The sequence below is a fragment of the Coloeus monedula genome (genome assembly GCF_965178545.1).
Source record: "Coloeus monedula genome assembly, chromosome: 4".
Lineage (NCBI taxonomy): Eukaryota > Metazoa > Chordata > Aves > Passeriformes > Corvidae > Coloeus > Coloeus monedula.
In genome coordinates this window covers 46,930,872-46,958,625 of record NC_138784.1, presented here as the reverse complement: position 1 = coordinate 46,958,625, position 27,754 = coordinate 46,930,872, and the positions used below count along the sequence as shown (strand labels likewise).

General features: G+C 39.2%; 1 protein-coding gene across 1 annotated transcript in view; it reads right to left on the bottom strand.

Moving 5' to 3' along the window:
* ADAMTS20 (ADAM metallopeptidase with thrombospondin type 1 motif 20) overlaps nucleotides 1-22,555 on the bottom strand; it is a gene marked incomplete at both ends in the record, with an annotated part of 84,724 nt that extends 62,169 nt beyond the window's left edge. Inside the window, 4 exons of the mRNA XM_082279728.1 lie at nucleotides 6,421-6,680; nucleotides 9,809-9,971; nucleotides 21,805-22,151; nucleotides 22,465-22,555. Of these exons, the coding sequence (XP_082135854.1) occupies nucleotides 6,421-6,680; nucleotides 9,809-9,971; nucleotides 21,805-22,151; nucleotides 22,465-22,555 (861 nt within the window). The remainder of the gene's footprint in view (nucleotides 1-6,420; nucleotides 6,681-9,808; nucleotides 9,972-21,804; nucleotides 22,152-22,464) is intronic.
* Nucleotides 22,556-27,754: the final 5,199 nt, after the last annotated feature.

Genomic DNA, 27,754 nt, shown 5'->3' with positions numbered 1-27,754 from the left:
AGGAGACAGGGCCTGGACAGGTGACCCAAACTGACCAAAGGGAGATTCCAGACAATGTGATATCATGCTCAGTATAAACAGTGGAGGGAAGGAGGAGGAAGAGGGGGACATTTGGAGTGATGGCATTTGTCTTCCCCAGTAACCACTACATGTAATGGGGCCCTGCTCTCCCAGAGATGGCTGAACACCTGCCTGACCATAGGAAGCAGTGAATTAATTCCTTGCTTTCCCTATTAAACTGTCTTTATCTCAACCCATGAGTTTCTAGCTTTTACCCTTCCAATTCTCTCCCTGATCCTGGTGGTGGGGGAATGAACAAGTGGTTGTGTGGGGCTTAGTTGCCAGTTGGGGTGAAACCATGACACCCTATCAGGAATGCCTGTGTTCTCTCTTATCTCTAACTTGCGACTGAGATGGATGTAAAGATATCCCTTTAAGTATTCCAATAACTCAGGGTATGGTAACAGTCATGATCACCATCATCTACAACTGTTCAATGAAAATACATACCACAGTTATAATCAGATCATATCAAATGCCATCATGTACAGCACAATGTCAATGCATCCTTCCTTTCAGAATCTAAAAGAAACTACCTTAAAAGATCATTTCACAAGACACAGCCATAGACAGCCTTCTCAAGCCATTAGAAGCTACTCAAAGACATGTTGCTTGGCAATGCATCTCCTTATTCCTATTCTTGTTATGCGAGATGGGTCCCAGGTAGCTTAAAGCAAGGCCTTTGTCATAATTAAACAGTACCAAGACTTCACCTTAGGAACAGCCCTTGAACCATGTACTACTGAAGAGAAAGTCACAGAGACGAGCGGTTATCTAATCATCAAATATCTAACCAACAACCACCACATAGACAAAAATAGCAGCAAATAGTACTAACAGCAGTGAAGTATAAAGTCAAGTATGTGCCTGCCTACATACTGCAAAACAGAATCTTAGGTACAAAAAGACCGTTAAAATCATTGAGTTCAACCAAACACTGCCAAGTCCACTACAACACCCTATCCCTAAGCACCACATCTGCACATCTTTTACTTACCTCCAGGGATGGTGACTCCTCTGCTTCCCAGGGCAGCCTGTTACTTCACAACCTAATGCTTCACAACCCTCTCCATGATGTAATTTTTTCTAAACCTTCCTGTGCAGCTTGAGACCATTTTCTCTGGTCCTTCACTTGTTACTTGGGAGACAAAACTGATCCCCCAGCTCACTACAGTCTCCTCACAGGTAGCTGTACACAGTGATAAGGTTCCTCCGAGCCTCTTTTTTTCCAGGCTAAACACCCCCAGCTCCCTCAGCCATTTGTCATATGACTTGTGCTCCAGACCCTTCATCAGCCTTGTTGCCCTTCTCTGGCCATGCTCCAGCATCTCAATGCCTTGGAGTGAAGGGCCCAGAACTGGACACAGCCCTCACCAGTGCTGAGTACAAGGTAACAATCACTGCCCTGGTCTGGCTGGCCACACTATTTCTAATACAAGACAGGATGCCATTGGCCTTCTTGGCTACCTGGGCACACTAATACCTCTGTGTAAGTTGGTGGACCTCAAGATGCAGCGAGGTATCATTATGACATTTAATATACAGGCACCATACAAGGACAGTCACAATTAAAAGAATAGTAGGCTTTTATACCCCTACAGATACCCATACGTCAAGATAAGTAAGAAGGCTAGCTCAGAGAATTTATATGAATGATACTTTGAAAACAATTGTTTCCAGCTATATAGTCATTGGTGCATAAACACATACCTACTTTTATTTTAACCACATCAGATGCACAACATCATGGGGTTTTATATACACAGAAGAAACATAATAAGGTATATTCTTGGCTTATGCCAAGAAAAATATGCCTTGTGCTGGTGTTCTAGTTTTTACTGGATGAGAGATAAAAAGCACTGAACATTCCTGTAGCATTAGTACTAATACACTGATCTGAATGAAAAAGGGATAAAACAGACTACTGAGGTTCTAAGGAACAGATATAAGGAACCATATATTCATCTCCAAATTTTGAATGTAACTATATTCATTGCCTTTCAGATGGTAGCCATACAAATCATATTATTAACCTACAAAATATTTAGGTCTACTGCCTATTTTTAAATGATGACTATAGGCAGAATCAGTAAAATATTCTTAAAGCCCAGGATGCATCTATGTTTTCCCAGCGTGTACTGGAAAGACAAACTGCTAACTATTTGTCTTGGGGTGACTTTACGATACTATGCTATACTATTGCATAGTATGAACTGCAAAGAAAGTATAAAAGAATTCTTTAAATTCACCCTATATATATTAGGATAAAATAATTTGTCTGGTTTTATTGATGGGGCATATTGCTGCACAAAATCTTTCCATAGAGAAAATACTTCATAAGCAATGCTGATGATGAGCCATTACAATTGAAAAATAAAAAAGTATAAATAAGACTATACCTAGAAAAACTTTTTCATGTTAAGACCTACTACTCATTACCTTCCATTTCATATGTCAGTAAAAGATGGTAGCCACAAAACTTTACTAAAGTGACAGTAACTCTTTCAAGGCACTTAGATGGCAGCTTGATTTGCACAGATCTGAAAGACTACAGAATGAACAAAACAACAGAGTCAAAGCCATTTATGAGCAGTCCAAGCCAGGAACCTGTCTTGATGAAAATCAAAAGCACCAGCTTTTAACACCATATCATAATAGCACTGTTTTACCATGACACAACACCACTTTATGGTTTCACAGTCTCACTGCAAGTTAAATGATCTAAATTGATGTTGCCTCAATCCTCTCCTCGAATGCATGGCTGCTCCACTCCCATGCTCCAACTTTAGCACTCAGATGACTAGGCAGCCAGCCAAGTTCACAATCTGAGCTGGCCATCATAGCCCTGCCACAGGTGGTTTTGCATGTCATGATTTCTTTTCAGAAAGACAAGACTACAAGTTTTTTGCTAGCAGAGGAAGGACAGACCAAGTAGGTTTTTTAGTACCAAACTAAATACATAAGTAGTACAGTACTTAAAGGATGTCAATAATCAGGTTCTTTTTTCAGCAAATGAGGATAGTACCTCAAAATGTTTCATGGAACCAAATTTCAGGTGGGTATGAATTTTATAGCAAACTCCAGTGTCCTAATGAATTATTTCAGTTGCTAAGATCAAGCCTTCATGTTTGGGGCTTTAAACTTTCAGAACATAGGCTAAGATGAAGTCCTCCAGTTACTAAACCTATTGGCAGTGCCTACTGCCTGCTCCGTGTTATAATGCTTAGAGGAACAAGAAGGAATAGTGCAAGTTAAGCAATCACAGTATTCTTTATTGTTTTATTTATTGTTTCACATTAAATAATGCCACTCTTTGTGCTGAAATACAATAAAGTTTTTCATAAAATCCTATGGCAAACGTATTTCTTCTATCTTGAAGTACGTATTTCAATCGGAATGAGTAAGTATTTCCAAGACAATGTAAATAATGTGAATACTCTTACTGCCAACATTTATGCAGTTTTAAATAAATGAGAAAATGCATTCCAGTTCCAGTTCAATGGGATTACTTGCATGCTGAGAGCTAAGCCTTTTCAGGTTGAATTGGATGAGTGACAAGACACTTAAAACCCTAAAAATATTTAGCAGTATATTTCAGTTCTTATTTTCCACTCATAAAACAGCATCAAGTTTACTTTGGTGGCTTTTTGTTGATGCTAAAAAGAGCCCCAAAGAAAATAAAAGAAAAATGGGCCAGGATTTCAAAGGTTCTTCTGGGAGCTAGATGCCTAAGTTTCATTAAAATTTAATGTGATTTATATGCTTGAAGATTTTAGGTTTCTTTAAAGTCCAAGCCAGAACTGAATAACTTTAAAAGTTTCAGAATTATTACAAGAGTAAAGTATAATGCTTGATTCACTTAAAACGACAGCAACCTGACAATTTCCCATAACAGAAGTTGCTTGACCAGACATAAGTACCAGTTAAATCTAATAATCAAAGCTATCTGTATAATGGCAGAAAGGATAAAATTTTAAAGGGTCATTTATTTCCTTTATGGGCAATCAAATAAGACTAATGATGGTTCTATTTCAAACTCTAAGAGGCTGTGGGTCAAGAAATGACCCACCAGTATACTGATAAATTCTAATACAGATTACATAGGAAAGAATGGTAGCCATTTGTTTTCCTGCCCTTCACATTTTTTTTAGTAGTTTACTGAAAAATAACTGTTATGGAGAGGAAGAGACTGAAGGCTGTATATTCATATGCATTATTTGTTTGACAAATCATATGTATGTCAGGAGAGGGTTGGATCAGATGACTTCCAATTGTTCTGGGATTCTGAGACATTGCTGAAATGCTTCAAGACAGGATACAAGCTGGGATATGTATTCTTTGGGGGAAATGGAGGTGAGGGTGGGAGAGTGCATGGAATTAACTGAACTGTAAAGAAAATCGTTTAAAACTAAGATTTGAATTTATATTCTTTACATCTGCATTTATAAAAGCTCAACATTGCTAGAAATAGCATCCTAAGAAACTTTTGTTTCGAGATTACCTTCTGCACATATATATGTGGAGTAAGAGCTGCCAAAAGATGCAAGCAATACATCTTACCACCTACAGTGGTATTCAGAGATATTAAACTCACACTAAAGATGTAGTGGCTTACTGGATGCTATTACCTCAAAGCCACCAGTAAGTGTAAAACCCTGGTTTTACAGTACAGATAGGAAAGCACAAGAAAGAAATAACAAGTTTTTTAGAAAAGAACCAGTATTCTTTCATTCATAGAGTATATGTCAAATTTTTAAAACAGTTCATATATAGGTTCTCTTTAATAGCAACTACACAATGCTTATCTATTTACCTAGAAGTCCAATTGTGTAAGTAAAAAGACAAACATTGCACTGTAAGGAATAGTAGCTGAATGTAAAACATCTACAGATGCGGGAATAATGTTTTCGTCTTAAAAAAAAATAAAATCAGGAATTACATTACCTATAATCACAACAATTCCTCATGAAAATGATATAATAAATGTTCTATTTCATCTTATTGTAAAGTACTTTAAAATAGAAGCTGTTTTTTACAGAAATGTATTTACCACTTATTTTGTTTCTTAGTAAAGCTCTTTAAGGAAGAAATTATAATAAAATGGCATCTTTGAGATAATTGTTTCTAAAGGAATTCCAAACTAAGTCTGTACTATAAGAGAAAAAACAACTTTTGGTACTAACTGTTTTTTGTTTGTAATACATGAACTTTCAGATCTTCACACCACTAAAAGTAGAAAAATTCAGAGGACTTATATTAATATATGCTAATCTCCCTAAAACCATTATTTTTCTTATAAACCAGTTAAAGGAAATTCCATGTTCTAAATTTAGGTGCCTACGTCATCTGTATAATAGATGGCAGCACCTCTGGTGTCATCAGCTGGAGATGTGGATATTAGAGTGAGCAGAATTCAGTTCAGTTGTCTGTGTATTATCCAGCATCCCTTCACACACTATAGGTTATCAAAAACCTATGCTCCACTGGCAGATGCAACACATGATTTACAGGAGACTTGCACACCTTTGTGAAGCAGCAGCTGAAGCCAAGTCAGACGTCCTACAGCATCTTAAATGGCATGGGGCACTTCTATGAAGCAAATTAATTGATCCTAGTGAAAACTACAGAGCTATTCTGTCCATCCAGAAGTAGATGTCTGTAACTGCTCAAGTTAATAGCCGTCTAAAAAGCAGATGTCTCTACAGATACGTGTAGGGTAGGTGCTTTAATTTGCTAGGCCCCAAGCTAGATGCAGTTTCATATAAATTAAGCTTCTTGAATAGATATAAAGATGGAAATCTAGAAATAATTACAATACAGACTATGTTGGCATGCCTTCTCCTAACAAACAGTTCAACAGATATCAGGGTAAAACTTTTGATTTTAGAGCTTACTGTACTATATTCTGAATCAATACAAGTAGTGACCTTTGGTTCAAGAAAGAATTTACCACATAAAGACTGCAAATAAATGATGCCAATTCAAGGTCGGACCCATATTAACCTTGAATTTCTTGAAAAACTGAAAAACTAGGATTACTGTAACTAAGCATTTCTTTTTTCCACAATGCCATTTAACATCTGTCTGCTGTAATTAATCTGCATGTTTCACTCACTGAAGCTTAAGAGTCCTTCTAAAGCAACAGAAAATCAGGAAATGGGTCCCATCATTTCACCTACACACCTTACACTGCATTAATCTGAGAAGATCCATAATCTGAAATTTGGACCCGACTAGTTTATGTTTATGTAATCTCTTTTTTATACAGAATTTGATCAAACCAGAAGACAGGAAAGTTGCAGAAAAGAAAACAACACAACAGAAATAATTAAAATTCCTAATACTTAAGAACTTACTTACTATTGACATCAATGTTAGTACATAGTGCTGTAAATTCTGCCCATGGTGATGAACCATTTTGGTGTCAGCTGTGACCATCACTTCTACATATCTTGGATAGGAAAGAAAACGTTTTTTCCTGGAATGTGGATTGCCACGATCCTCTATAGAGAGGTTATTTAAAGCATACTCTAAACCAAGAGACTTCTGTAAAACACTGCTCTCTTCCTTTAAACTGCTGAAGGCTGGATGTAATAAAGTGCTCTTCTTCAACTCTTTCTCTATAAAGTAAAAAAAAAAGATTTACTGTTGAATGCAGTTGCTAAATGGAAAAAGGCAAAAGGCTGCCCAAAATAGACAAACATATATTTATGATCTTATTTCCAAGAGAAACAGTGCAAGAACTAAAAAAAAAACCAAAACAAAAAAAGCCCCCAAAATATGAAACACAGAAGACTGTAACAGGAACATCAAATGAGATGTCTTGTATATTATTACATAGTTCTATTACAAATGGCTTCTCTGTTACAAATTAGTTAAGAGACAGCAATATTACATAGTTCCTAGAATGCAATATAATCCAAACAGGAAGGCTGGAAGGAGATAAGCACTACAGCTTAATCAGTACAACAAAGGAAGCAAGTTAGTTAAACAAAACACATTTTTACATGCAAACTTTTGGCACCAGCAGAACAAATAAAAACAAACTAAGTCCAGCTCCTGAATTCAAGTCCCTACTGACTTTCAAACTTACATGACATTGTACTTAAATAAATATGGAGTTTAACTTCATAAGCAAGTACACATCAAAAACCTCAAGTGACTTCCTTCACAGTTTTGTTAATATTTATTATACAGGATCAGGCTCGAAAGGAGATACACAATATGCTCAGATATCTCCACACTAAGTACTGTTATACCTCCAATTATGCTGTATGGTCCAGCCCCCAGAGGCTTCTGATCCCTGATACATAAAAACCAATGCCTTTATCAGAGTCACCTTAGCGACAGCTCACATAAAAAGTACTTAATGGAGAAGCATATATGAATTCTCACTACTCTCTAGAACTTAAGCAGCTAACTGGACACTCCAGCCCCTTCAGAAGAAACCTCCACTGTCTCTGAAAACTAGATTTCCCTTGTAAAAAGTAGCGGCCAAAGGACATGCCTGCTAATCATTTTATTCTAATGACTTAGTGACTACAGCACTGACCCAAGAACTCAGAGATCACAATTCTGTTGCCCTCACCTTGTGGGGATTTAAATTCATGCATTCCATTATTCAAAGGAAGAGCCCTCATGCGTAAACTTTAAGCTACTTTTCAGAGATCCATAGTCTGTCTTCCTTAAAGTTAGGGCACAATACAGCCAGAAAGAAAAACAGTAGAGACAACAGCAAGCACTTTACTGAGTAATTGTTTAAAAGCCAATCACAAAATAAAGCTATACTAATTGCGAAACCATTAGCACTAACAATAATGAGGGAAGAAAGAAGGGACTGGCTTTGAAAAGGAACTAGTTTGAGTATCCACATATACTCTGTGTTCAGACTGACTGAGTTGGATGCACTGAAAAGAACTGGCTGAAGCAATTTCATATACACAATCTTTACTCACAGAAGGTGTCCGAGATGCCAGAGTACTAGCAAAATGGGAAATAACATTTATATTTAAAGGGAGAGTTTAAAGATTATCAAAATTTATGGACCAGTCAAGAACAAATCAATTTTGTTTACAAACACCAGAAATCAACAAGTGGATAAGTAACAGCTATCAGATTTATCCAAAACATATTCTGACAAACTCTGATGAACTTCCACATATTAGGGAAACAGAACTTATGGACTGAGGAAATGCATTAAATATCCTATCCTGACTTGAGTATGGCATATATCAGGGTTTCAACACTATTTTTCATCAGCAAGTTAGTTTTAGAAGAAAACAGCACAAAGCGAAGAAAAGATTGGGTAGACAATTTCAGAATTATCATGGTCCAATTTCAAACTAGAAATATGTGTTGAATGCTATGTTCCTCCATTTCCTCTGTCAAGGTTCCCTTAGTAGAAAAACTCTCATGATTCCAAATACTGATATAATTTGTTCCTCTGTGAATAAAGAATATGAATAACCAAGCAAGACTAGCATTAAAGGAGACACATCTCTTCTTTAGAAGGACAGAAACATAAAAATACAAAGCTTTTCTTCATAAACATTTCTGCAACTTCACTCCCTCCCAAAATGACAGTAATCCCTGACTCACAGTCTTTTGTAATTGATCCCAAAAATTAAAAGGGAGAAAAGTACTATGTTTTTAGTGTTTGGAGCCTTTTTCTCACACTAACTTGTTTAGATTTAAGGAAAAAACACAAAACAAACTGAAAGACCTCTAATTTGGTTCAGTACATATTACTTATCATTGAAAACAAAAATGGCACAGGAATAAGAACATTTGCTTGATGCAATGGTTAGTTTCTGGCCTTAGTATGTACAGAAAAGCAGAATTCTCAAAATAATGTTTCAGAGTATATAAAATATGTTTAATGAATTTTCCAAAATTAATAACACTAGTCACCCAAGCTACACCTTTCTTTTAATCTTTATATTTTTAACCACCTGGATAGATACTCCTCAAGAAGAGTTCCAGCAAAAAGTTCCCTATTCAGCCCAGAAACTGATCAGGGAGCTGGTGCTCCCTGCTGGCTCATCTTTCAGCACACAGCAATGGCCTACTACTGTACCTCTAAAATGTCTTTCTTAAATTATGTCCAGTCTTCCTGGACCCCTTTGTTATTAAGGACTGTTTCCCAAGGGACACTTTGAACCAGTGCCCTGAACAGGCCAAAGTCCTCCCTCTGAAAGTCCAAGGCAGAGGTTCTGTTAACCCCCTTCCTTTAACCTTAAATAAAATTAAATATTATTAATATGTAGCATGAATAAATTATTAAAATACTCCCAAGGAAAAGTATCTCCATTACCGGGTAAGGTTAGATAATAATAAATTAATGGGTAATATTAGATCCTTCCATTATTAAGGAAGACCGATGTCATGTATTATCTGTTAGACTTGCAGTAAGTTCATTATCTTTTGTGAATATAAGCAACAGCTCCTGTGGATCTACTCTTTCAGTGTTTACATATGGGACAAGGTAGGTGTAAAAGCAAACCCACACCTAAATTCTTGCAACATCACAGGTTTTGGTTTTTTTATATGCACAATTTGTCCTACTTTTGAATTTACCACTGTCACTAAACAAAAGGAACAGCTGACAAGCCTGTGTGAAAGAAATGTGTAGGTTCTAATGGCACACTGTGGAGAAAAATTATTTATGAAATTAAATCTTGTTTTTTTTTTTTCTTTAGAGCATCTGACATTTGAAAAAGTCACAATGAAATTTAAAGTATGACTATACCTGAAACTTCACAAGGTTTATAGGATTTCTGATACTTTTTTTTAAGTTCATCATGTCTATATATAAGATGCGGTTTGTTATGTTCATCTTCATGTTCACCTCCATCCGCTTTCATCAGAGGTTCTAAAATGTATTCACCATCATGTGCCTTGAAGGTGCCCATCTGAAAGTAAAAGAAGTAATTGAATTATTTTCCACTGAAAATACTGATATAAAAATAATTTTCATTGAAATAAAAGCTATTTATGATAATATTTTGAAGTTAATGATCATACATATGCACGTGAGATGGGGGAAAGTTCAGTGAAACCTGGAAGGTAAGGAAAGAGAAGTTTGTTTTCAGAGACTTGCCCCACCAGAATAACTCAGATTACCTTGCATAGTAACAATGTATCAAAGGTAATTACTATGAGAGCTACAAAACAAAGGAGACTACAAAAATAAAGAGAAACTAGGTATAAACAAGCAGGACCAGTCGGAAACTCAGCAAAGGAGAGCAGAAGCCATCAAGAACTTCAGAATTTGACTGCTGTCCAAATTCTGGACTGATTTGTTGCATTCTGTCCTTAACATAACTTATATAATATTCTTCTTCTAAAATTGCATTTTCCCTATAGATTAGAAACAGTCTTAACATGATATTCTTTTTAAAGATTTTTGAATGGAGTACCAGAAATTCAAAGTTGACAACATTGATGTGTTTTTCTCCTTGATTCCCCCAACACACCCCCCATCCCCAGCCATCACAGACACACATGGGTAACTACATAATGGGAACCACAGTAACCTGATTACTAACAAAAGCACTGGCACATATCCAAAGAACAAAAATTAAGCTCCTTTCCCCCAGCCCCCTGCCCCATAATCCTTTCAATTATGAAACCCTAAGGCAGACTCTCTTCTTTCTCACCATACTTCTAAATAAATTCATAATTTACTATGGCTTAAGTACTTCATCCTAGGAGACTGTGAAGAGGAAAAATCATGTAACAATTTCATCAAATTATTTTCAAACTTTTTATCAACTTCCTCACTTCAGCCAATTAAACACATCAAGTGAATAGGTACCCTGCATCCTGATAGATGTTTTTCCCATAAGGCATAAAACTGACCAATAAGATAATAGTGATAATCTACATTATATGGTTGAAGAGATTAAGTGCACATGTCAACCTTGAAACTCAGGGTTATAGAGAGAGTGGCAGAGCAGGATGAATGAGAACAGAAGCAAGAAGAGGGCTTTTTCAAACAACCTACCTAAGACCTTTCAAAGACTGCTGCAGACTACCTTAGTATCCAGGGTATTGCACTGGAATTATAACATCCCCTTGAATTTGGGATCCTTCTAAGCAGTTATCAGTTGCCAATGTTTAAAAGCCTGTTAAGTCTGACACATGCCTGAAGCCTGTATGCAATCTTGCCTGATAGATAAAATTATTAGAGCTATGGTCAACACATTGGGGATGAATCCTCTGTACCAACTTTGTCACAGAATGAAAAAGACACAGCTAAATAGTATTTTCATTTCAAGACTGTTTAAATCTAACTCACAGAAGCACTTTCCCCCCTCAGTTTAATTTAAATTCCTTGCAAGTAGTCTTCATACTGGATCCTTTATACATTCAGTTTAGCCTTCTCACATCCAGTGTTTCCAGGGCATGTAATTTGTAGAGGACAGCAGATAGAGTGTACCAAGAACAATCTGGAAAGGGCTTCAGGAAAACAGACATGCCACACCTTGTCAGTTAGTCTTAAAGTATAACCTTTTGGGTAAATGACAGGGACAGACAAGAGCCTGTCACTCAGGGACAAAGCATCAATTCTTCTTGTTAAGACTGATGTTTTATTACATATATTATTAAATTCCCAGTTAACAAAACATCATAAATCTGACCCCATACTATTTGTCAACACTAACATGCTAATTAATTATTTTCTCCTGGTATACCAAAAACCGTATTTCTAAATAATATATATTTAAGTTCTTCTAGATTTAAGCAAAACTTTATTGTTCCTGCTTTATTTCCCACATACATTTTACTTCCCTCCAGTTCTTTCAAACAGGTGGAGCAGGTAATCTGAGTTTGTTTCTTCAAGGGCTTTTTCAACAAACAGACTTTCCTTTTACAAAGCAATGGTTTCAGTTACAACACACAGATTATGAGAACAATACCCCAGAACTAATAAGGAAAGAATTCATACTACATTTTAAACTAAACTCCAGAATATCAGACTTCCACTGGAAGAGACTAACTGCAAGAATAAGGGTATATTATTTTTCTACGATTTCATTCTTAAAAAAAAAACCAAACCAAACAAACAAACAAACAAAAAAACCCAAACACTAAGACATATGTTTTTGACTGAGTCTCCTAACTTCAAAAACTCACAATAACAGACCACAAACTTACAGGCCAAAAAGTTAGGACAGACAGCTTGAAGGATCCTCTATTATGATTCATGGCCTCAGAATTATTCTTTGCTTTTTGTTTTAAATCAAAAGATTAACACAAGTCGGTACAATCATGTCCTTAAGACTCAAGAGTTTACCTTTACAGATACTTGGGGCAACCATTTTAGAAAAATGGAGTCAAGCTTCCTCTTGCTCACTCTTTGGCCCACTGATTCTCCCACAGTATCCCAGGATCAATAGCCTGCTTAGATATGTAAGAAACAGCTGAGCAAAAATTTATAATGCAACAAGCTTTCATTCTTTCTTCAACTAATTCTCTCCTCTACAACAATGTATGGGTAAAGAAGCAATTACTACCACTGAGTAGTTATGAAGGCCTCCTACTAGTAGTCTATGACAAATTTTTGCACATCTATCTCAATTAAAAGAACTCACTATATTGTATGGGAGAAAAAGCAAAATTTAAGAGATGCAAACAGTGCTCTATCTTAAGAAAGGTATTTGATATTTGTCACTCAAAGCCCAAGAAGACATTCAACTTGTAGCCACCCATTCCAATCCTTTAAATCCACTCTGAAAACATATAGTTAGCTCCTCTTCTTCCTAATGCATGCATTTACAAAAACTGAGTCACCAGTTACACTGCCTGTTTACAGTCCTCCAGTCAGGAAAGTGATACTTCATGTGGTGACAGCTTCTGCTGATACCAATGGAGCTATTGCTGCATCTTGGACACATAAGGAAAAGAGCTGTGAGATCCAAATGAAAAATACTTTTGGTAAAATGAAATACAGAAAAGTCACTTAGATGTTCAGAGGCAGGTTGCTAAAACAGGAGCCCAAGCATTTGCAGGAAATTAAATCAGAAATGCACTGGATTTACTTATCATCTACAGATGCCTCTCAAATCATCTAACAAGAAATCTGCCTGAAACATTGTACTTCTGTTATTTAGATAGAGAGATAAAAGTACACTTAAAAGATCTCTCCTGTAGAAGTGGAGTACAAAATTGAAAACAGTCTCTTGCACATCATAAATAAGTGGTCCAAAGAAGGAGTGCTACCCAGAAATATGCATCTGCATAGATTTGAGAAAATTTATGAGAAAACCACATGAGAATGATAATTTTTTTAAAAATTTAAAATATGGATTATCTAGACACTTTATATTAAATCAAAGTTCAGGGGATCAACACAGCTACTCACTATATGGTATGACTTAGTGGTTTAAAGTGGCTTAAAACTGTATAGTCTTAACCAATATTAACTCTATTGCAAGAGTTACAGAAATAAATATTTCAAAATTATGGTTGAGGAATGCACTATGCCCATATACAAATTACATCTTTGCCTATAAAGTTTGCAGAACACATGGAAAACATAAGGGATATATAGCAGATTTCAGAAATGAGGAATTAATATGTCCAACCATTCCAATAAGCAAAATTGGAACAGTTTCATAAAAACTCTAAAAGAACAACTGAAGCTCCGGAAACTAGACTCTAAGCTGGCAGACTCCCTCCCAGGTAACTCCTGTGCTCAAGTACTCCTCATGTCCTTCAAGCATGGCTTCTTAACTCACTTAAAAAACTGCAAGTAGTTTACAGCAAGAGCACTTTAACAGCCAAAGTAAATTACAAAATCCCGTCCTTTTATATTATTCTTTTCTTCTCTCCTATCCCTCCCCTTTTGTTTATTCAAAGCTCTTGAATCATGTAAGAAGCCCTTCACTTTTTTCTTCCTGCTTCACTATTACAATATTTTATAATGAAAGACTTAAGCATTGCTTAATTAAAGAAAAAAGTATTAAGAGTGATCATAATACACTGCCAACATCTGGAAAAAGTATTTCTACTAGAAGATAATTCAGCTAGAAACACAGTAAGAAATAGCGGTTCAAGCTAATGTGTTAAGATCAGACCTAATATAATAGAGATAAGAAAATAGTAATAAAATCATAAATAATAACACCAGCAAAGCAGCAGGGAAGAAATATGAATGAATAAATAGCAATGAATGCTTTCTGGTAGAATATGTTTTTAGAAGTGATTGAAAGCAACATTACTTTTGAAGTTCTTAGAGAATAAAATGCTAAAAGTTTGTTATAGGCATCTAATTATATCTTACAAATTCTGTGATGTTAAGATTGCATGAGCTGACAGTAATCACACAATTAAAGGAATTGATGGGGTATGGATACAAATATTGCTGCTAGCAAGAATTTCTCTTGCTTCCTTCCAGTCCCGTGAGATATTTTTCTCTCTCACAGAAGATATTAGCAGAGTTCTACAAAAACTATGAACACCTGCGACCTTGCAGAGCTTTGTTTATGGTACAGTAGAAAAATATTTTGACAATGTATGTTTTAGGATTTTAGCCAATCACCTCAAGGGGTGGCTGATCCTTTAACCAATCAGACTATGAAGAAAAAAGTCTATAAAAGAGTTGCAAAATAATTAAATAAGGGAATCTTGCTGCACAATGCCTGGCTGCTGGATCTCTCTTCTCCTCCCTACCACTGCAGGATACCATGACAATGGGGCATTCACCTATGCTTGGAAGTGCCGTGTCCTGCAAAGACACCTAACCATTGGTTAGATAAAATTTCTTAATTCCAGATTGAAATTTAAGTTCTATGTAAATGCATAAAGGGATTTTACCTATTCGTATGTTTAGATCACACTTTACCGACAACCATACGATAACTATAGCACTGGATCCAGTGTCCTTACTGCCAAGCTACTTTCACTCAGGAACAAGGAACATCTAGGGGAAAGATTATTCTTGTAGAAAGTATAAAACCCAGCACTAGGTACCCTAAGGATTCCTTTGTGAAGCTATTCTAGGCAAGAAAGTCTGGCTGAAGCCTGGTGAAAACTGTATTCCAGGAGTTTCTAAATAAAATTTGTAGCAAAAACAGAGGGGCTAAATAGCAGACAACTTGTGAGAATGTTAAAAAAAACAATCTCAAAGCCACCTGGAAAGAGTAGAGGTTCATGGAAATTAACAAGATTCATTGGAGTGGAAGGAAGAGAGAGGGGTCATTTATTTATTTTTACCTTTATATACAGTTCACAATGAACAAGCTAGACAATCAACTAAAAATAAGCATAACAACTTCTTTAAAATAGATATATACATGGAGATTCCATTACAGAAAAACAGTTATCTTGCAATACCGGCTGAAATTGGCAAAACAAAATGTATATATACATAAACGGATTTTCTTGTTTGTTTGGGGGTTACTTTCAGAAGGAGTGGATTTTTGGCTTTTAAGTTTTAGGGGACTTGGCTTCAAGACCTAAACTATCATCAAGCTAAGTATTCTGACAGAATGCAGACCTAGGGGATCTGTACACTTTATCTTGGAGGAAACTCAATCATCATCTTGTCTGCCTCAGAAAATGTCAAGCAAATTTACATTTGCAGCTTATCTCTGTTTAAAGAGAACTTCCTAGTTTTGATGTATTTAAGCAGATGCAGAACTACCTTCTTCTCTCACTAGGAGATGAATAGCTCCATACAGTCCTTTTGACCTCATAAGCACCATCACAGGCAGTTATCGCTCAAAAGCACACAAGCTATGGCTAGATTTTCACCTTAGTCAGCCACACAGTAAGCTACCTTGAGTACTTCTGTCAATATGTGCATTCCCAGAAGGTATTAACTGTTCTCAGTGTCTGGCTTCACCACCCTAATCTCCCCATTTTCTACATGAGGATATGTCTGAAACAGAATGAGAACTGAGACTATTGCAGATACACACTATCACATGTGGGAAGCCTACCTATTCCCCAAGAGTACAAAGTTTCCTGAGATCCACAACAGCTGTTGACTGCCGCCTGGGACTGGAAGCATTAAGTTCAGACAAAAAACTGCCCCCCCACACAAAAAACCACAGTAGTCGCACACCAGTAATTTAGCTTACCTAGTGACAGCAAAGGGCCATATGTTGTGTACTCTGCCCTCCCCTGACACTCCTATCACTCACACTCATGCACAGAAACTTCTGTGTACTTCCTCGAAGTTTAATGAACATGTGTGTGTATATATAGAGAAATAAAACAAAGCTCCTTTGGCTGCCCAGAGCATTTCAGCAAATTTGCCTGTGTCACATAGATCCAAACAATAAAGGCAGCAGTTAAGAACAAGCTGCGGTCATCAAAACAATTTATTTGGCAAACAGAATGTGCCCAAGTAGCCACCAAGGAGGAAGGCCACTAGACACAGATGTGGGCAGAAGGCAGGGCAGCCTTCAGTGACAGACCTTCAGCTGCACAATCTGCAACTTCATGTATCTTCTCAGTTTAAAACTGCAATTACCACCTGTATTTGCTGATCTGTGCTGGCCCATGTGTGAAGGTATTGCATCTCTAGAAATATTTTCAGGAAAGGCAGAGATGTAAACAGCCTGAGGAAAACATACTGGAGAAGTTTCAGGGGTTTTAGAACAGCTGTAGGGGGGACCTAAATTGTCTTACCATTTTATAACAAGCCAAAAAGAAAGAACATTTCATCTTGAACTTGCAAAGTGAAACCTTTTACTTAAAACCACTTTGTGCTGATCAGAGACAGAGAAAATGCACAGGGCTATAATGGAAGCACTGAAGCTTTTCCTGTTTCGCAGATCCAGAGCTGGAGTCTCAGCTTATATATGTGTATGACACGAGAAACCAGAACTACTAAGTGGAAGTCTTCACATCACTCAGCCAGTAGCAATAAGACTGTTTGCTCAAGCAAGAATCAATTGCCTTGAGTTGAAATGTTAATAGGATTTTTTTTCTAGCTTATGACGGAATCAATACACTAAGACAAAAAACTATGAAACCCAGTATGTGCCTTATGGATGCTCTTAGCGTTATAAATGTAACCTGAATGCTGAAACTATCCTGCCTTCCAGATTTAGAAAGTAACTTTTTTGAAGTGACAGCTTATGAGTTAAAGCATTAAATTACATCAAGGTAAGCATATTTTCCAGTTACAAGTGTTAAAGGTTCTTAGAAAAAAAAAAAGTCGTTTCACTCATTGAAGTTGTTAGTACTAAGGAGCACAAAACCAGGGAGCAAATATTTGGAGTCTGTTACCTGCACTACATCTCCACTAGAAACTAGATGCTGGCTATGCTAGCAGTAGCTTCTAGCAAGTTTTTGGGCTTTGTATTGTGGGGGTTTTTTAACCAAACAATTAAAAATCCATTTTTTTAAGACAAATTTCAGGATTGCCTGCTTTTTCTTAAAAGAAGCCACTCTACCCATCCATAGCAGCAGACAGAGCTCTTTTCAAAACCTCTCAGAAAGGTGATTCACTGACTTGTATTAATAAAAAATAAACACAGCCTCCTGTACTGAGGATTGTGAAGATCCACACTTAGGTTCATGCTCTTGCCATTCTCCAGACAAAAGTAAGTCTGATGTGCAGTAAGGGTGTGTTACCCAAGGGCTTCCTTGAGCTGCCAAAGAAGAAACTTGTCACACTCCAAAGCTACATTGGAACAAAGCGGTCCTGCCTTCCTGGGCTGCAGGAAGCTGACAGCTGGCAAATCCATGCAAGAAGAGATTCATGTGTACTTTCCTATTCCTAACTTCTCCCAGTCAGTGAGCATGTAAAATTGCTCTACACACCACACCATACACCCAAAAAGATGTATGTTTTCCTTCTTATCTTTCTCACAGCAGTCACATAAAACACCTTTGGCACTTAAGCACTCTTCTAGCTCACAAAAACTGATTTTAACTATCCTCAGCATCAGTCAACACCCTCCTAACCCCTGAGAAAAAGTACCAGGCTTCTCAAAAGACTAGACAAACTGTTTCTATAGCATTCATTCAGGATAATGAAAAAAACAAAAACAAACAAAAAAACCACCAAAAAAACCAACAACAAAACAAAACAAAAAGCATCTTTCTTTAGATGGGGTCCTGCTAGGAACTGAAGATGCATTCTAGTTAAAATAAGTGAGCTATCATCATTTATAAGACACTTCATTCATGGGTATTTGCTTGCATTTGTCATTAAACTAGTAAGTCAATATGTTCTCAAAAGTTAAATGATTTTTAACTATTTGGGGTTTTACCTCTTTGATTTTGCTGCCTGGATAACATTTGAAAGGTCTCTTTAGTCTACAAGCATCCAGGGACATCCTCAGAAGATCCCATTTCCCATGTTTGTAGGAAGCTAAAACTGACTAATGTAGTAAAAGTAAAAAAGATAGAACTTAAGAAAATTAAGTGAAATAAAGCATGAAATCTCAAAAATTACACTAAAGATGCAAGAAATATGCCTGTATGTGATCACATGTTCAGCCAGGCCATCACTCCAAATGACCTTCTGCCTTTGATAGATCCCAAGGTTCCCTAATTATACACTCCCTCCTCTCAATTACTACAGACTCCCTGCTGACCTTCTAACCTCCCTGTGTCATTTGCGCCCCTGAACCCAGGGCATGCTCTGAAATGTAACACAACAAAACTGCATACAGGGTGTCAGGAGCCATTAAGCAGTGCTCCACAGGTACTCTGGGTTGTACATGCTCTTAGCACATGCAGGAAAAGGCTTAACTGAGGGTGAAATGGCAAAGCAGAGTGGAAGGGGAGAACACATGCAAATTGAGAATGCAAAAAAAAGAAAAGCAGGAACCTGAGAAGGAAGAATGAAGCTGTGAATGAATGCAGACAGACCATGGGGATAGATGCCTGCAGGATAAAGCGAACACAGGTACCTGGTTTCACTTCACATGACTCAGGCATATATCCAGAGCAATTTTTAAAATTCCACTGTTACACTTCCTGTACCTTTACAACTAAGTACAAGTCATTTTTTCCTCCCTAGCTTTTACAGCATTGGTGAAAGCAATTCCCTTATATATGCAAAGCTGGAACATATAACTATACCTAATAGTTGAAAGCAGTACCTTAACTTCCATACTCCAAACTCAAGTTCAGCAATCCTACAAAGAGAAGGGATTTTACTTAAAATAAATATAGTAACACAAGGCCACTGAGTGACTAGTCTGGTTTCTACTGTCTCGCTTACAATAAATAGTATCTTACCTCAGCAGCAGTCAGACTTTAAATGTCTGGATGTACTTACAATGCATGGCACCGTTCATTAAAAGAGCAATAACTGACTAATGTATTTTTGCAGGTATATTTGTTGAATGCACCAACCCATGAAATTTTAAAAACTTTGAGAATAAAAACATCTTTTTACTCATTTTTGAGGGTAGTCCCATCTAGGAACGGGGAATGCATTCAGGGAGGACAAGATCTCACGAGACAATTCCACTTGGTCTGTAGTTCCCTCTTTTCACATCCATTCTTCTCTAAACACCAAAATAGTTTTCTCCTTTGGCAGTCACACAAGGCAGACTCCATGAAGATGAGGAAGAACATTAGCTTGAAGGTTCTGAGTCAGGTTGGAGGACACTCTGTGTAGTTACATGCAAGCAGCTGGCTATGACGACCATACAATCCCTCCCTGGCAAACTATAGGCATATCCCACAGAAGTGCAAGAGCATCCATGGAGGCTCTGCTTCCTCTTCTGAAAACCTCCACCACTGAGGGGAAAGCAGACACAACACTGGCTATACTACCTTCCAAGGCTGTGTCTGCCTGGGCAGAAGGTGAAATGAGAGGTGAGAGAAGGTCCGAGGTGAAAGAGCACCGAAACAGAAAGGTCTTTGCTGGTGGCTCAGACTGGGCATTCCATCAGCCAGGCAATGACTGAGGACACAAAGTACAGCTGGAAGCTGCAGTGAAAGTTCACAAGGCTCATCTAGAAGAGGCGGAGGCCTAATTTAAAGGCACTCAGGGATCTCTGACCATACACATACATGAAGATACTGTAATGTATCAGCAAGGAGGAGTGGGGAGAGAAACAAAAAGTGACACATTCATCTTGGTTTAGGGAAGAAGATGGTCTTGTGCTGAAGAATTTGAGAACTGATAAATAAGGTGGTTGAGACAACTTTTAACAGCAGTAAGTACATATCTTGCAGAAAAGTTATTTTCAATGCATGAGGTCCCTTCAAGTAATGCAAAGCAAGAGTTTACAGGAGTAGAATTCCAACAGGCAGCAAAGGTTATGAAAGTAGAAGTCTTTAAAACTTCTCTTGTTTATTCCATATAAAGTATGCCACTACTCTCAATGACACAGTATTTGAGTATCTATTAAAATATGAAACATGGAAGAAATAAAAAAAAGCCAACCCTATTTGTGATTCCTCATCTTTCCTACTCCCTCTTAGTAGAGCTAGTAAACGTATCAAGGTATTTGATATAGTTTTGAATTGGGTTTTGGATAATGTAGTCAAGAACCAATGACAGTTGTTTGTAAAGCAAGATATATAAACAAAACTTAGGATGAATACAGAGTTGCTGTTTTCAAATGTTTGCTTCTCCAGTAATTTCCAAGGACTATCCAAAGTCTACACACCTCAACCCAAAACCAAGATGGTACATATCCAAATATCCAAGACGTACAAGAAAGAGACGTCTCTCTCAAATACCATGATTCTCTCTGATTCTCTCTTCTGTCCTGTGTATCGCCTTCTTTTAATACACTTTAAACAGTCCTAAATGCATCCAACCAATTGCATTCTATTTTCTGTATGCTACTAGAAAGAGCCTAGTATATGAAGTTGGATTTTCTTGAGTCCCAAAAATAAGAGTCTTGGACCTTTACTTTCCTGACTGACTGCAAAAAAAATGGAACTTAAATTTAAAAAATGGATCTTAAATTCACAGTAATATTTACAATGCTGTATTTCTACAGTGGGCATGTCACACAACTAGTCCTTGGCATTTCAATAAGCAGAGATGTGGTAAAGCACAAGGTATCAGTCTTCATGTTTCTAGGCACGAAACTATAAAAATCAGCAACACAGCACAACTGTTTTCATAGACAGTTGTGCAGTACTATTTCTCCATTATCACTTTGGAAGACACAACAAATGCTATGAAGGGATAAGTACAGAATGTATATCGTTGGAGTTTTGATTTGTTTACTCAACTTAGTTCTTAAGAAGTGTTTCAAAGACACACTTCCACTTAAGTTAGAGAATTTCCTATTCCCTTTTAGCAGAAATGTGTTTAGAGAGCACCGGTGCACACTTACAAGGATATAACATACCTCTCCAGTATTGCTGAAAGCTGAGGAAGAAACTGATCAACACCAGCTCCTCTCATCATCTCAACTACCATTACTACTCATTCACAACCACAATATCTGTTAAGCTACGAACACATAACCAATGCCAACTGACAGCATCATTTTATCGAATCAATAGCTTACTGTGTTTCTAAGCCATGCTTTTTCCTACATTATAATGCTCTTGGTGTCAGGAGTTACATCAACCAACCATATTACTGGCCAGCAAGAGATCCTTTGAAAGCAGCATTTGTATATCCCACCAGAAAAGTATCATCATGACGGCACAAGGCTGATGCCAAGACATTTCGTGACCAACTACTTGGAATGACGCCCAAGAATTTCCAGCTTAGCTCTCCAGCAAAGGCATCCCACTACATTTCTTTCAGGGAGGAGAATATGAATGGAGACAGGAAGCAGTGACCAACATGCTTACCAAACCACCACAGATGCTGAAGACAGCCATGTGCGTCTCTTGGGAATTGACATGCCCGCGGTAGAAACAGTGGCGCAAGTCAGGGGAGGACTGCTTCTGCGGGGCCCCGACGTGCACCACCGTGTACTGAGAGGCAACGAAGCCTGCATCAGCACTCAAGTTGAGCTGGAAGACCTGCCCGTATGCACTGAGCTGGTAATGTGTTCGGAAAGCAGCGGGCTCCAGCGGTGCGTCCAAGCTCCTTTTCCTCCTTTTGAAGTGATGCGTGTGCGGGAAAACTTCTCCAAACTCATTCACTCGGACAGGTGTGATGATTTCATAAGAGGAGAGCTGCTTCACTAAGGTCTCTGCAACGGAAGGCAGGAGGCTCAGCCTGACACAGCAGCACAGCAGCAACCCCTCGCTGGCATCCGCACGGCTCCTGGCACGGCCCTCGTAGCCGCAGCCCGGGGTCCGGTGACAGGCGGGGGGCGGGGGCCTGCCGCCAGCACTCCCGGCGAGACCCCGCGGCGGCCGCCCGGCCCCGCCACCCGCCGCCCCCGGGAGGGAGCGCTCCCTCCTCCCGCCCGCCGGCGAGCGGCGGCTGCCCCGGAGGGCACGGCGCTCGCCGTGGGGCCAGGACCCCCGGGCCGGTCGCCGCCTTTGTTGCCGCTCGCTTACCTTGTCCGGGGTGGAAGCGGACTCCCCACGACGCGGTGACGAGCAGGGAGAGGGGGCACAGCAGACCCGCCAGCCGCCTCGCCCCCCGCATGGCTCGCTCCGCGGCGGCCGTGCCCGCAGCGCCCCCGGGCCGCCGCTGCCTCAGCGCCCGCCGGCCGCCCGGGCCGACCCCGCACCGCGCCGCTCCTCCATGCGCCCCGCGCCCCTCCTCGTGTCCCGCCGCCTGCGCGCTCCCGCACACGCCCGCGGGAAGCCGCCCCGCGCTCCCTCTCCTCCCGCCCCTCGCCTTCGCTCCCCCAGCTCGCTCTCCGCCGCCGGGGTGGGCGAGGGCGGCCCTGCCCTTCCCTTCCCGTCCCGTCCCTGCCTCCGCCTCCCGTGCCGCTGCCCCCGCGGGCGGCGGGGCGGCGCGGAGATGCCCGCTGCCCTCAGGCGGGGCCATCTCCGCAGTTCACAGCGGGCGCGGGCCCGGCCCGCCCCCGGGGCACGAGCCGCCCAATGGCGGAGGGCAGCCCCCCCTCCCCGGCCGCCCCCGGCGTGGGCAGAGCCGGCCCGGGACTCTCGGCCCCATCCCGCCGCCCCCCGCCCCGGGTGCGGGCGGCGTTACCGCACGGGAGAGGTGTCTCTCTAGCAAAAATACGGGCTTCTGAAAAGCCTGGCAACGCCGCATTCCCACCGGGAACGGCAGAGGCCGTGCCGTGAAATCCAGCGGTGTGAGTGTCCCACAGGTTCAGTGTCACCGACACGCAGCCCCCGCCGATCACCGTGCCCTTCCCCTCAGCTCTGGAGGGGAGCCGTTTCCCCACGCAACTTCGAATGAAGGGGATGTCCAGGCAGAGCCTGACACCACGGTGTCGACAGACAGGACTTGTTCTAGCTCCAGCTCCTTTGCTTAGGTTGTTCTGTCTGGGGAAAGACTTCGTAAAGCTGCTTGTCCCACCATTCGGGGAGCCCGGCATCCCTCGCATGGAGCGTGTGGATTATCTGTTTTACTTGAAAGCATGTTAGAAAATACTTTTCTCCTGAAATGCGGGAATAAGGCCTTGAGGGAAGCTGTGTAGTACTGAAACAGTCTTCACTGATAGAATAAAATCATACATCCCCTGTCAAGAATCCAGGGTTGTAGAAGGAATATCTGGATTGTTCCAGTGTATATTGGTATCCAGCATAATCTTGAGAAGATTGAGTCTTGTTGGGAATACTGAATTTCTTCTTGACTACTCAGAAGATGGAACCACTCAGATGCATATTAAACTGTTTTCTCTATGTGGGATCACTGATAAGCACAGTCATATGAAAAGAAAAAAAATATTTTAAATCTGAAGAGTTCTGCAAAGTGAAAGCAAACAGAAAGCTTATGTCTCCAAATACCATGAATATCAAAGAAATCCAAGAAAAAACCAAGAATTTCAAACTACTTCTTTTAAACTGCATACACCAGAGCACACTGATCATGATAGGTAAACAGAACTCCTGTTCTGAGAATTGGGTGTGAGAAAGAATAGGAGGTGGGAGGAGAGAGGTCCATTCTGCACACGCCAGAAGCATGAAGATACAAGACTCATTCCAGCATCCCGAGGTGTCCCGTTGTAGAACACACATGGGCAAAGTAGAGTAGAGCAAAAGTAGAGCAAAGTTTAGTGCTTTGATTTTACTGGCATAAAATGTACAAAGAATAGAAAGACATTAAATCGAGAGGGGCAATTGTTGTACATGTCTCAGATTTCTCCAGCAAATTAGAATTTTCCCATTTCTTGGATCTTACTCATTGAAACAGTTTTCAGAGTGCAGCAAGTTATCTCCTTCCCAGTCAACTTAAATGGCTGTCAGTGATGAAGCAAATGGGCACTACTTCGTTAAATGTAAGCAAATACCCACTGATTCAGATGTGATGTCTCACTTGTTTATGATTTGCAAAGTTACTTGTTGTAAAAATAAACAGAAGCACTAAGCATCAGGAAAGTCAAAGGTTCAGTGCTCCCAATTCAAGCACAAAGCTTTGTTGTAGATCACTTCAAAGAAAATATCAGAAGATTACTCCATTTTTTAACAATGTATGTATTTTCAGTATTTTAGGAAAGACATTTACTTCAAATGCAAATATTTTTAAAGCAATAAAATTACTTTTCTTAAATCTCATTTTAATGTGTTTGGCTTTCCCTGTATTCTTTGTGAGAATGGAATCCCAGGTCTTCTATGGTAAGTATTGAAGGTATATCTCTCCTTGAAGCTGACTGTTTAGAACAATTTAATCTAAATTAAATTGCCAACCTTCATTTAGACTGACAGATGTTCCAGTAGTTCCTGTCAATGCCATGGACAAAAACGAGATAAGCCACTTTTTTTTCCAAATTTTCAACTGAAACAAAAAGTAAATTTCCAAACATGAATCTGGTGATTCAGGCAATGTGAGGCCTGACAGTTGAACACCTTTTTATACTTAGCAGCCACTATTCCTTCAAAAACCACTGAAGTTCTACAGGTATTAGGCACACGTCTGATTTTCAAATGCAAGATGGGTTAGCTGTGCAGGAGCAAAGGACAATAAGGCAGGGGGTTAAGGCAGATCTGGTAGTGTTCATGTTACCTGAATGTCTTTGGGCAATAAGCTGCGGTCATTCATTTGACCTGTACCCATATGGCATCAGTTTGAATCTTGTGAGGGGCAAATACAACCCTGCATATCAAAGCAAGAGGTATATTTCTATTACAAAGAAAAATAAATACATCAGAAAATATAGAAACCATGGAAATAGTATGTTTGCTATAACTTTTAGAGGTAGAAGGGTAGAGACAGGCATAAGGATGAAATGAAGATGAAGAATTATGGAAGCTATTCAAAGAAGCAGAACTGCAAAAAAACCATAATGAAATATTAAAAACTAAATTTAAAAAAAAGGGGGGAGTTAAGTACTGAAACAAGAAGACAGAGAGAGGTTGTGCAGTCTCCATCCTTGTACATACTCAAAACTCATCTGGTCAGGAAGCCCTGAGAAACCTGAATTTACTTTGAAATTAGTCCTGCTTTGAGCAGGAGGTTGGCGTAGGTGACTTCCAGAGCTTCTTTCCAGCCCAGAGTATTCTATGATTCTATGGAACAAAAATTTAACAAAAGGTTATTGGAGAAAGCTGAAAAGACTGAAGTGGAGAAGAAAATGGAAAGGAAAAGACCTATTAAAAGAACAGAGATATAGGGGAAAAATCAGGAGAAAATAGTCTTTGACTACAAAGAAACAGAAGAAGAAAGGATGCACAACTGAGAATATTCAATAAGATTTTTCAAGGCTAGAAGTTATAGACTGGTAAAGCTCCAGCTAAGGCAGTGGAACTGTGCTGGTTTGCATCTGCAAGTGCAGTCCTCAGAGATGTAATGTATTCTGACTTCATTAAATCCTCATTGACATTAGAGCCTGCTATTGAATAGTTGTCTTTAAAATGCCTCCTACGTTAGTGAAATAAATGCATCTATTTACCGTATTTGTTCTTTTCACTTATCTCTTTCAGTTGTTATGTTTGGAATGAAGTATGTTTCACCAGTTACTTTGCAAGTCAATGAAATAGACAGATAGTCTGTGCTTGCTGAAATCACTTGTCCTCCTTGGGGTTTCACTAGGATTTCATGGACAAAATGAATTGCAATTAGGTCATGATTACTCAAATATTTGTATTGTGCACTTAAAATGCTGCAGTAGATAAGGCTTACCAGATACAAGAATAGGATTTTTGAAAATGCACAACAAAAAATTAAAAAATTCCTTCCTTAGGACCACAGATTGGCTATTAAATCTTTTCACTTGTTTTTTGACTCCATTTTTTTGATTTAAGTGTCCTTTTGTAAGTGGTTTTGGCTGAAAATCACAAAGTGGCAAATAGAGTTATAAAAGTCACTCATTCAGAAAAGGCAAAGACAGTATTTCACAAGTAAGCAAAGTTGTTATAAAAAGTAAGACTTATGAACAAATTTTATTTTAAAAAGGAGACTTTATGGAATATATTTTTTTACTTCTTTATTATTATATCTTGGCATTTTTCTGTCTTGTGGAATGCAATTTAAATCAGGCCTTCAGGCTCTTATTTACTGCTCTTGACAGGACACTAAGCACATTGCACAAATCGATTCATCCACTTATCCTGAGATATTAGTACTATATACATATATATATATATATATATATATATATATATACACACCATGGAGCCATCTGAGCTCCAGCACAGGGACAAGAGTGGCCCGAGTCCCTGTTGCTCAAGGCTACTGTTGTCAGGAGCAGGCTGGCCTTGTCCAGACGCTGAGCCTTGCAGTGAGCCTGGCTCGCTGCCTATCCCATAGCCCTTCCCTTCTGTGCCCCACCGTGCCTCCTGCACAACTCCATCTGCAGGGAGCCGCGGGAGCTGGCCTTGGAGGGAGGTGTCTCGGGGGGTCAATCAGTGTTCTCTGTGTGTTGGCAGCTGAGCTGTTCCTGCATGACTAGCCCTGTGATTTTGATACATACTGCTGCGGAAAAAAAAGGAGTTGCCCCCCCCCCCCCCCCCCCCTCCAGTATGTATACATTTCTGCTACTATCTGCATTCACACTATAGAAGTTTTTCAACAGTGGTGACTTACTCTAAGGTTAATGTCTGTAAATTACTTGTTCCTTAATCAAAAGTAACAGCAGGTTCATAATTTTTATATTATTTGACATGAAGTTGTTTGTCAAGTTTTGTCCTGTGAAATATAGGTTTACATAGAGAGTGAAAGGTACTGAATACCATACAATGTAATCTAAACTTGCTTCACTTAGTTTTATTGAGATCCTGAATGATTTTTATATGAATAATTTTGTAGCTTTGTCTATTAAATACTAACTTACTGGTAAAAAGTATTATTTGCAAACAGATATATACCAGGCAATCACACCTACTAATTTAAGAAGCTTATGATTGATTAATGTTATTTCTTTGTGTAACAAGTGAAGACAAGGACTTTGAAATCATCACAAATTCCCCAGAAGGGACAGCCAAGAGGAATATGCCAGCTACAAGGTATTACACCCATCCTGGTGCAGGCAAGTACCATGGGTGTACTGGGGCTCAGTGACACAGGACAGAAGCAGACTGATTTGTGCCTTCTGCTAAGCCTGAGTCAGGAATCCTGCTCTGAACTTCACCCTGTCTTTGTGCTCCATCAGCACAGAGCACCTGTTGTATTGGATGGGAGAATTTCAAGGAGAGGCAAATGTAGGTTGCCACATAGAGAAGCATGCACAAGAAAAAACCTCTAACCTGAGATGTAAAGTGATTCTGTACAAAT